Below are 12293 nucleotides of genomic sequence, written 5' to 3' on the forward strand. Positions count from 1 at the left end.
GAATGCAGAAGCTTTTCGCGATCATTGGTATGAGGTTGTGGCATGAAAATGGGCAAAGTTGATTGAGATGGAAAGCAGAGAAAGGCATGAAAATGGTTTGATTGAGATGGAAAGCGGAGATCACCTTAGGTAGGAAGGTGGGGTGAGGACGAAGGTTAACCTTGTCGTGGTAGAATTCCAAATAAGGAGAGTAGTGAACTAAGGCCTGTAACTCATTCTCCTAGCTGATGACCACCAGAAATACTGTTTTCCATATTAGGTATTTAATGTGACTGGTATCCAATGGTTCAAAGGGGGGTAGCATGAGCTGCTCCAAGACAATGTTCAGGTCCCATGGCACAGGTGGTTTTGTCACCAGTGGTCAGAGGCGGAGCATGCCTTTCATGAATCTGGATATCAACGGATGGTTAGAGATCAGTAGGTCATTATGAGAGTAATGAAAAGTTGCAATAGCGCTGATATGCACTCAAACAGATGTGGTAGCCAAACCCTCTTGGTAAAGCGTATAAAGATACTCTAGTAGCTGCGTGGCAGTGGCGGCGAAGGGATCTAGGTTTCGTGGCTTACACCACATCTGATAGCAATGCCATTTGCCAGCATAGTTACGCCTGGTTGAGGCTTCCTGGATGCAATGAGGATATCTTCTATTTGCGAAGATAGACCTAGGTGGTTTAATATTTGCCTTTCAATCTCCATGCTGTGAGATGGAGTGATTCATTGGATGGAGGCTTCTTCCTGTGTTAAAAGCTGTGGATGTTTTTCCAGCAATATCAGAGGACGTATGGAAAGTCGCATGAGATACGCATACCATGGTTGTCGCCACATGCTGGAGCTATGAGGATCATGTCCGCTATGTCGTGAATGCATTTCTGAATTGTCCTTGATATTAGTGGAACGGGAGGGTAGACATACAGTAAGCTCGTCGTTCATGGGATGAGGAAGGTGTCCGGGGCGTATCAAAGTTTGCTGGGGTAGATGGAGCAAAAGACCTGAGTCTGATGGTTGATTTCCGTGGCAAAGAGGTCAATTGTTGGGAAGCCCCACTGATGGAAAATGGTGAGGGCCACATCTCGATTTAAAGTCCATTCGTGTGGGTGACAAACCCTGCTTAGGCAATCCGCCGTTACGTTGTCCAGACCCAGAAGATAAGTGGCCTGGAGGGATACCTGGTCTGTATTCACCCATTGGAGTATGCGAATCGCTTCTCGACACGGTGTCCATGAACCAGACCCTCCTTCCTTGTTTATGTAAAACATGGCGACTTGGTTGTTGGTGTACACCATTAAACGTTTTCTGTGGACTTGGGAAGAAAAAGTTTGAAGTGCTCTCCAGATTGCCCTTAGCTCTAGGAGACTGATTTGGTACATGGATTCTTGAGGAGACCAAAGCCCTTGAGTTTATAAGTCGTCGAGATGGGCACCCCATCCTTTCCTGGAGGCATCCGTTGTGAGCATTAGCAGATGAGGTGGCAACCTGAAGGGTGCTCCTGAGGATAGCTTGTTGGGAGAGAGCCACCACTGATTGTCTGCTTTCATTGGTTTGGTGAGCTGAACCTTGGAGTTTAGGGGCTGCAGGAATTGTGACCATTGAGTTTTTAGGCCCCATTGTAAACGACGCATGTGGAGTCTTGTGTGGGGAACTACATGGATGGCTGCCACCATGAGGCCTAGAAGTTGAAGAACCCAGCATGCAAATGCTTGATTTCGGTTGAATAAGTTCTGCACTATGCCCGACACGTCTGCCTTCTGTCTTGGGGGAGGTAGGCTCTCTCTTGTACGGTGTTGATGAGAGTTCCTATGAAATTGCAGAATTTGCGTAGATTGTAGGTGTGATTTCTCATAGTTGACGAGAAACCTCAGTGTCTGGAGACAGTTGATCATGCGTAGCATGTATGCTTGTAGTGTAACTGGATCCAATGTAACCAATAGTCTAGATAAGGGAATATTTGGATCGATAATTATCTGAGTTGAGCTACCACCACTGCTAGGCATTTTGTGAATACTCTTGGGGCAGAGGACAGGCCAAATGGCAGAACTTTGTATTGGTAATGCACATTCTGAACTTAAAAACAGAGGTAGCGCCACGAAGATGGGTGCATGGGTATATGGGAGTACACATCCTTCAGATCAATGGAACATAGACAATCACTGGGTTGTAACAGCGGTAAGGTGCTCTTGAGCGAAGTCATCTTGAACTTTTCCTTTTGGATATGTTTGTTGAGGTTTCTGAAATCCAGAATGGGACAGACACTCCCCGATTTCTTCGGGATAAGGAAATATTGGGAATAAAACCCCTGATTGTGTTGTTGAAGAGGGATTGATTAAATAGATTTCTGAATTTGCAGATTCGTAATCGCTGTCTGAGCTTGCGTTCGTCAGGAACGCTGCTGCAGGTTCCTTCATCTCACCGGTATACGTTCCAGAGTTATTTGCCTCGAGAGAGAGGAGCAAGCAGGAACATGCCACCAGCGCACAGCAGGAAGCAATCTGCAGTGTCATCGCTGTTGCGTCGAAAGCCTGTTTAAGCATGGATTCCAATCGTTTGTCCTAAGTATCCTTCAATGCAGCCCCTCCCTCAACCGGAATTGTTGTTCGCTTTGAGACAGCACAGACCATAGCACCCACTTTCAGGAAATGCAGGCATTCCTTGGTCGCTGGCTCTAGAGGGTATAGAGCTTCCAAGGCCCGACCCCCTTTGAAGCTGGCCTCTGGGGCCTCCCACAACAGGTCAATAAGTTCCTGGATGGCTTCCATCATTGGGAAGTAGCATGAGGCCTTATGAAGGGACACCAATGGGGTTCTCCTTTGGTTCCACCACCTTACATGTGCCTTCTATCAAAGCTATACAACACTCAAATATCAGAGACCGGTCATTCTCCATCACAGGTCCCTCTATCTGGAACACCATGCCTCCGGACCTCAGGCAGGAATCATGTCTACTAACTTTTAAAAAGAAATTAAAGACATGGCTGTTCTGCCGAGCCTTCTCCGACACCAGCCCAACAGCCTGACTTACAACAGTTCTAGCAACTATACACTTTACAAATTCTAAACCGTGTATATAAATTTTTTAAGAGAATGTTTACAAATTTATCATGAGGTACTCTAACTGCACCTTCGCATACCCCAATGTATATCTTAATCTCTCGTCCCCCTCTTATTTTTCCTCCTCCAAGTTATACATCCTTGTTATAATGTAACTTTACTCTCCTTCAAATTGCATTTACTGTTTGGTTGGTTATAGTTCCTAATTGTTTGATGTAAACCGAGCTGATTTGATTTGTATCAAGAAATTCGGTATAGAAAAGCCTTTAATAAATAAATAAATAAATTGCCTCCAGCTTCAATGCGCGTGTGTAGCTGTAAACACGGCTATGCATGTAGTTGTACGTGCGGGACACGCTCGGTTATGTGCGCGGGGCATGCTTGGTTGTGCGCACAGTTATGCACGCAGCTGCGCGTGCATCTGTATTGGACGCTTGCAAGTTAGGTGCATCGGCTGACCGGCCTGCCCTGCGCGTACCGCCGGTCGAGAAGGGAAGATGGCACAAACGACCCCCCACGGGTAAGATGGCACCCCACAAGGGTCTCAATGTGTGTGGACTCTTGCACCGGATCGGGGCCTAGCCCAACCAAGGCTGCTCAACCCGATTGGTGCTGCTCCCTTTTAACCTCGCCGGAAAAAGAATTCAGTACGGCAATCCAAGTTCTGGAGACCAGAGACCTGAATTTAAAGATTTTTTCTTACCTGGTCTCGGCGCTTACCGATTGTGTGCTGGATGGTCTCTAGCTGCGGGAGGAGAGGGAATTACCTTCACCACCACACTCAGTTCTGCATCCGCTGCCTTTCAGCCATCCTGGAGGCTAAGTCCACGTGGCTACCAGACTAAGGGATATCTGAGGGATATCGGAGATCACCTCAGGAATTCTCGACTGGGGGAGGGACCCTTAGGTATCACCGCAGGAGAGCGGGGCTTGATCTTCTTTAAAGTAAATTTGTTTCTTCTTTGCTGTAATTCTTACTATTCTAGTGTGTGGGATAGTGTCCGCTAGGAGACAGAGAGATACTGAAGAGCTGAGGTTACTGCAGGGGTATATCTAGAGTGACGTCAGCTTTGAAATCTGACTCCGTCTCCCATCTGCTAGCAGAAGAGCACTATACCCATTGGTCCTGAGTCCATCTGGCTACACACTAGGAAAGGACTAAGATTTAAAAAAAAAATGTTTTTTAAATGTCTTGCCAGCAGTCAGATTAGGAAAATGGATGCTCAATTAACGAGCATCCATTTTCCTAACCCATGGCTGTGCACAAGTTAGGAAAATGGACGCTTGTAAAATTGCACACCCATTTTCCTAACCTGCCGCTGTCACTTCTCCTGGGCGCTCGATGCCGAGGCGTCGCTAGGGATGCACAATTTCCCCTAGCGCCTCCTTTTTAATGCAGCAGCTCATTTGCCTACTGTATCGCACGCCCAGAAGAGGTGGATGGGTGGACTTTAGGAACGCAAGCACTCAATCATGAGCACCCATTTTTCACGCAACAATACTGCATCAGCCTGTAAGTCTTGTATAAAATCTGCACTCCATATCCACACTGAGGCCAATAGCCAGCATAATCCTTTCCTTAGTAGCCTTCTGTAGTTTTGCCAAGACTGCCAATAACGCAGCCATTACTCTATCATGCGTTTTCTTGTTTATAAGGATGCAGCATAATTATTGATTTTATTGATGGCAGTGAAATACATATCACAAAAAAATCCTTCTGTGTGGAATGATTCCACCATAGCACTTTATATCTACTCATAAAAATAATTAGATTTGTAATCCTACTATATAGTTACACTCTGTGTTAATATTTTGGAACCATGAAATTTTTATTTTATGCAACAAATATCTGACTTTCATACTGTTTCAGGAGAACACAGCAGGTGTTAAAGACAAATGTACTTTTCAACACTTCAATTCTTCAGTATTATTACATTAGAAAGAAAAATTATTAGAAGTGCAACATCCGTTACCTCTTTATGAGCATCGCTGGAGATCTTATTGCAATAGCGCATAACTTCGAGCTCCATGTCTGTCTTAATAACACGGCTTCAGAGAAAAGTAATAAAAATAAATAAAAGACAAACAAGGTCAAACTCCATCACAACATTTTCAAATAAATAAAAAACTCAGTTTAAAAGAGACTCAGAAAAAATGCCTGAATAAATATTGTGTTTGTGGAGGGGGAGAATATTTTAAACATACCGCAAGCAGGCAAACTCATCAAAACAGAAATTATAACCCACATCAATAGATATGGATTGGGCACACAAAAGAATGCATTTTACTAGTTTTAACAAGGTCAACAATAGTGCAAGCATTCCCAAATCAGAAACTGCCACATGTATTGCAAATACTAAACAGGTGGTTTGTGCTACATTTTGAAAATGACAGGAAAACAGCAATGGCAAATTTTAGTGTCCTTTCACAGTTTTAGTGCATGCCACAAAAAAAAAAAAAAAAAAAAGCCAAGAGAAAACTACAAAAAATGAAACAAAACCTCTTTTTCATGCACATTTCTACTAAACGAATGCTTACTATAGAAATGCAGAAATTACACAGAGGGATAAAACTGTACAAGTGTTTGAGATGAACATATAAGGATTTAGCATGGGGAATGTATGACATAAAGGTGATAATCTAAACCAAGGGGGACAAATTCAGAGAATTAATTTAAAATCAAGAGAAAAAATGTTTCCCATATTAAGGATATATGGATTGGAACAGGCTCCCAAAGGATTTGATATTTGTAGTAAGGGCAATGTTCAAACAGTCCACTGGATGCAAAATTCGAAGGTACAAAGCTTGTATCTAATTCTCAAAGGGAACGTACACATAAATGTCCTCCTTGAAAATTGCCCACGGTCCTTGCACCTGCCTTCCTAAAGGCAAACCTTTGCTGAAAAACAGATTACAAAAAAAAACCCCCACATCCACTTATCTCCGTACATCATTTTTCCAAATCCTGCCCAAAACATGCCCCCTCCCCCCAGGAATGCCTTCCCCTGGATCTGATTATAGGTACACGAGCCACGGAACTCTACGTGTACTTCTAACCTGATAAAGTCTCTGCTCGATGTACATTTTGCAATACTGAAGGGCAAAACCAGGCTTACCCTTAGCAACTAAAATCTTTAATAAATACCAGAAGGCAAGTGGCAAAGCAAAAAAAACTGACCAAAGCCCAAGAAGCACACTGAACAAAAGACACAAGTGTCTTCAGGTTTTATTTGGGTTTTAGTGTGCACTACACCCAGTAAAGGGGAAAAAAGTGTCTTCAAATCCTGCTGCTCAAGAATCGCTCAGTCACAACTGGGGAACGATAAGAAATCATCCCCCTAAGGCTTTGACATGTCATGCAAGTTAAAATACCGTTTTCGAGAATAGAATTCTTAATTTCACCTGCTTCACTGGAACAGCAATGACATTTTCCAGCCACTTAAATAGGCCAATGCAATACCATGAGGTACCTGCTGCACACCGCTTAACACACGGATGCACGTTTTGGATAGGTGTCCATAATCCCCGATCCAATACCGGGATTAGCGTGTCCAAAATCACCATGTAGCTAATAGCCTCATCTACATGAATTTAGATGTGATGAGCGCTATTAGCTAATCCCCGCGATCCAATAAATTTTCTGTGCAGCCAATGTGCCCTTGCAACGCAGCAAATTTATGATAGTCCGAGGCTGGCGTAAAGGTATGACACACTCAAGGGAGAAATGAAAAAAAAAAGAAAAATCCTGCTTTCTGTGATTCCTCCTAATAGTATTGTCGTGATACTAAGTTGGAGGAACCAAATAGTGTTTAGTTTTAAAAAAAAGTTTTTGAAAAAAAAAAAAAGATTCTGGATGCCCAATATACACACAAGATGCACTAGGCTCCTTTTCTATGCTGGTAGTGGGAAAAAAAACAGACACTCGTAGATTGAGCATCCATTTTCCCAAACCACTTGACAGCCACCTCTCCTAGGGGCTGATGCCAAGGCGGCGCTTGGGACACACATTTATCCCTAGAGCCTCCTTTTCAGCGCGACCCCTCATTTAATTATTGAATCGTGCACCCAGGAAAGGTGGCTGGGCGTGCTTTAGGAAAACGAATGCTCAACACTAAGCGCCCATTTCCTCTGCATAATTATTGCATCGGCCCCAAGATAAGTAATACATTTGCCCATATGCCCAGAATTTCAAAAGATAAAGTATTTAAAAAATATTACAAGCTCCAAGCCAAAGTTCTCTAACATTTAAGTCCACTGAATTCTTTATAATGCTTTTCCTGTCACATTTTCTTTAGCTGGTTTCAGTGAGGTAAATTTTCAAAGGGGCTTATGCAGGTGAAGAAGTGCTTTACCCATAGAAATGCCCTTTAGGATATTGTGCAACCAATACGTGTGGAAAATGACATGCAAAGTATATGCATGAACTTTTATGTGCATAAGGGAGAGGCAAAAGGATGGGAATTACATGCATACTCTGATTTTAAAAAGTCTGCACATTAAGGGCCAAATTTTAAAAGCACTGTTCACGCTAAAAGGGCCATATATGCAAGTATGTGGGCTGCGCATTAGTGACGCAGATTTTAAAAGCTACTAATTACATGCATATATGTGGAAGTGGAGGAGTGGCCTAGTATTTAGAGAGGTGGGCTATGAACCAGGAGACCAAGATTCAAGTCCCACTATTGCTCCTTGTGATCTAAGGCTTTACCCTCCATTGCCTCAGGTACAAACTTAGATTATAAACCCTCTGGGGATAGGGAAATACCTCCGGTACCTGAATGTAATCCACTTTGAAGTGCTTAAAAAAGTGTGAAAAGCGGAATATAAAAAAAAATAAAATAATTAAATAAAAAATAAAATATATGCACATGCGTGAGCTACAAAAAGGTGATGGAAAAGGAGTGGGGCATAACCCTGTATTTTAGAACCTGAGGCTGCAGTGCGTGGTGGCTTGCTAGCTGTGTATATTTACTGCTGCTCCTGATGTGGTATAAGTCTGCAGAAATCGGTTTTTCAGTCTAACACAACAGGGTGAGGGGTTCTGGGTTAATTGAGGGGAGTGCAGGATGAAGAACCAGAGGGGTCTGGATGACCTTGAGATAGACTAGGCAAACTGGTAGAATACTTGGTAAAACTGGGAATGTCCTTTGCACGAGCATGTTTTAAAATCTGCTTACCTTATCACCTTAAAGCCAAAAAAGATCTAAGGACAAAGTACGTTTGTTCAAGAAACAGCTTAAAACTAGGAGCACACTTCAAACAGTAGGCATATTTTAAATCATACATGTGCAGCTATGTTCATGATTTAAAATTCCAGCGTACGTCCATTCGTGTACCCATATATGCTTGTTTTAAAGTTACCATCAAATTCTCTTAGAAAAACAATGAAAACAAAACAGATGTAGGTGTGCGGGATATCTCTGCTGGGATAATTTTCAAAGTGGACATACATGCGAGTGCGCTTTGAAAAATTGGTGTAATGTATGCCTGATGTTACAAAATTATCCCCTGAATGGTCAAAACATAATTTGTTGAGGGAGTCAAAAAAGTTGCACTGACCAAATGACAGGCAAATAGCTCTCAAAAGTTATGAAACTAGCCCAGTAAAAAAGGGTAATAACTACAACTTATTTGTTAACCTTTACCTGTACGTATCTACAGTGGTTATAGGAAGTCTACACATCCTTCCAAAATGTTCACCTTTTGTTGTCTTATAGTCTGAAAATAAAATGCATTAAAACATTATTTGTGTTACACGTACCGCCTGCGGCAGCCCCGCAACACATCCCTCTCACCTTCTCAGACGGATTCCAGGGCCTGGCTCCTCTTCTCTGGCAGCAGTGGGCCGCCAGCTCTGACCTTGGGTTCCCTCCAGTGTCTCCGGTCCTGCCATGCTACCCAGTGTTGCCAGCCAAGATGTCCCTGCTCGTTGGGCCTCTCCGCGTGGCCTGCGGAGAGGCACCGCCATCAGCACCGCACCCCTTCCTAGGCACACGCGCAACACTAGTTCTTTTAAAAAGCCTGGCCGCGAACCCGGATGCTGATGTCAGACTCTTCAGTGTATAAATGCTCAGACCTCGCTCCATAGCTTTGCCTTTGCAACAGATCTCCTCGTACTCGTTCCTGATTCTAGAATTGTGTCTTCGTGGTGTTCCTGTTTCCAGTGGTTCCTGTTCTCCTCATTCCTGTTCGTCTATGTGTTGGACTGATTCTTGGATTTGACTATTGCTACGCCTGACTATTCTTCAGCTTCTCTCCAACCAAGGACCTCCGCCAAGCCTGACTACTCTTCAGCTTCTCTTCAGCCCCAGACCTCTGCTATGCCTGACTACTCTTCAGCTTCTCTCCAGCCCTGGACCTCTGCTGCGCCTGGCCACATCTGCCTTCTCAGTGCCCTGACATTAGATTGGATTGACCATGCCTGCCTTCTCTGTGCCTGACCCTTGCTTTGAACGACTATGCTACAGACTTTCCTGTGTAGAGTTCTACACCACTTGCCACAACTTCCACTTGTTGCCGGCTCTGATCCTCGCCTGTCAGTGACGCCTCTCTTTGCCTATCCTCTGGATGTGGACTTACAAGGTTTAGGCCTTCTTTGCTTGAGCGCCTCATTGTTCCATTGGTGCCCGAGTTCCAGTACCGAATCCTGTCCAGGATAGGACTACACCATCTACCGGCTGCTGTCTCTGGTCTGAATCACCTTCCATCTCTAGCTAACCCCTAGGCTCACTAAAGTCCTGCCGGCCCGGCACCCAAAGGCTCAACCCGAGGGGAACAAGGCCTGGTATAGGTGAAGCTCCAGCTTCCTCTAGCTTCAGCCCACTCCACCTGCTGACGGTGGGGACCAATAGGTCCTTCCCTATGGGTTGCGTCAACCCCATCTCAGCCCAAGGATCCACCTTCGATGCAACAATTTGTTCCATGTATCCATACATCCTACCCCAAAAAAGCCAAGTGAAAAAGATATTCCAGAAATCCTTAGAAAATGAAGTAGAAATAAAAACATGGAATAGCTTGATGGATAAGTGTCCACTGCCTTGTACTGTAGCAATCCTAAATATTTCAAGCTCTGGTGTAACCCATCATTGTTAAAATCACACACCAAGTGAATTGGCTCAACCTGCTCTAAGCTATACTGTTACACTTGATGACAGAACCAGCAGGAACTGCTGAATTTTTCCTATCTGCTGGGTAGTGCATTTCAAAACAAAGACCCAACCATGAGCTTCAAAGAGCTCCAGGACAAACTTGTGGAAAGGTATGAATCTTAGGACGGGTATAAGCTAATTGCAAAGTCCTTGAACATCCACTGAAGCACAGTCAAGATGATCACTAAGAAGTGGAAGGTATATGGCACCCCTAAGACACTGCTTAGATTAAGCCGTTCCTCCAAACTGGATGACAGAACAAAGAGACTGATCAAGAAGGAAAATTGAGAGGCCAATGGAAACTACTGAAAGAGCTACAGGCTTCCATGACCAAGATTGTCAAAGAGTGCATGTATTTAAAAAAAAAAAAAAAAAAAAAAGATCCTCCTACACGGGTATGTCTTTTTCTAACCTAGTGCAAAGAGTGCATGTGACAAGAATGTCCCCAAGCACTCTATAAACCTGGTCTGTATGGTAGAGAGTGCAAGAGGGCAGCCATTACCCAAGAAAACCCACCTTGAATCATCTGAAGTATACAAAGGAACACTTAGGAGATACTGTAGCTATGAGGCAAAGTTTTGTGGTCTGACAAAACTAAAATGGAACTTGTGGCCTGAAAAGTGTTATGTTTAGTGCAAACCAAACACAGCACATCACTCAGAGAATACCATCTCTAATATAAAGTATGGTGGTGGCAACACTATGTAATGGGGATGTTTCTCATAAGCAGGGACTGGGGCAATTGTTAAGATAAAAGAGACAATGAATAGAGAAAGGTACAGAAAAGTCCTTAAGGAAAACCTCCTGCTCTCAGCAAGAAAGCTGAAACTAGGACAAAAGTTCACCATTTCAGCATGACAATGACTCGAAGCACACAGCCAAAGCTACACTGGAGCGCTAAGGAACAAAAAGGTAAATGTCTTGAAGTGGCCCAGTCAGAGCCTTGACCTCAATTAAACTGACAATGTGTGGCATGATTTGAAGATTTCTATCCATCAATACTCCAAGAAACTTGTCAGAGCTTGAACAATATTCTAAAGAAGAGTCTATACTGGCAAATTAGGTCTGATAGAGGCTTATCCCAACAGACTCACAGGTGCAACTGCTGCCAATGGTACTTTCACCAAGTGACTCAAGGGGTAAGAGACATCCAATTACTGGATCTCAAGTTTTGTTTTCTAGATATGTATACTGTATGCTTTGTCCCTAACAAAGCATTTTTGAACCCAAAAGGTGTGGAGCATGATATGTTAAAGTGGAAAAACAACGCTTCTCATTTAAATGCATGTAAATCTGACGCACTGACACAACAAATGTGAAAAAGGTTCAAGGGTGTGTAGAGTTCCGATAGCCTCTATAAGTGGACTAGCACAGCACAATCTCTGTCAAAAAAGTAACTCAAACACGTTTAGGACTCGAAGCAAAGTCAAGTTCTACATAAGTATCCTTATAAAGGCACTGTTAACCACACATACTCACCACTAAGTGATAAATTGTGAAGTCACAAAAAACCCTACATTCATCATTGATAAACTAGCTTGAAATAAAAAATGAGATTTTGCTCATTTACTTCTTAAAGGCACAGTCCAAAACACAGTAATATAACAGAAGGCAGGAAAAGACAAACAAGGCCATCCAGTTTGCCAAGTTATACCTCTTCACACTCAAGGATGTCTCTTTATTCAGGACAGCTTTTCTCATCTTCCTCGTTTGGACAGATGGGTATACAAAATCCCTCACTTAATTCACATCCAGAATTCCTTCCTTCCTAGGCCTAATTGCAAAGCTTTGTAATCATCTAAATAGCTATCAATACTAGCACGGCTGTTGCCTGAACATCTGGCCCTAGCTCCCCCCACCCCCACCCCACCCAATGCAGACCCAACTACGATTGTGCCTGCATTTCTGCTAGGATTTCCAGTTGTTTCTGTACTTGCAATCTGCCAGTCAGATTAAGCTGCTAGTTAATTCTATCATCGCAGCCTCCTAGACAGAAATCCTAGGTCTAAGATTTCATAATAGCAATGCTGCCACTCATTCTGGCAGCCCCAACTCATTGAATCATTAAAGAGTACGGCACTTTAAACAGTGAAACAAAAAA

General features: G+C 43.4%; 1 protein-coding gene across 1 annotated transcript in view; it reads right to left on the reverse strand.

Annotated features, from left to right (window-relative positions):
* The window catches only part of PEPD (peptidase D), a 766251-nt gene that overhangs the window by 471544 nt on the left and 282414 nt on the right, over positions 1–12293 (reverse strand). Inside the window, exon 8 of the mRNA XM_029608350.1 lies at positions 5018–5093. Coding sequence (XP_029464210.1) covers positions 5018–5093 — 76 coding nt within the window. The remainder of the gene's footprint in view (positions 1–5017; positions 5094–12293) is intronic.

The sequence above is a fragment of the Rhinatrema bivittatum genome, chromosome 7 (assembly GCF_901001135.1).
Source record: "Rhinatrema bivittatum chromosome 7, aRhiBiv1.1, whole genome shotgun sequence".
In the NCBI taxonomy this organism is placed as follows: domain Eukaryota; kingdom Metazoa; phylum Chordata; class Amphibia; order Gymnophiona; family Rhinatrematidae; genus Rhinatrema; species Rhinatrema bivittatum.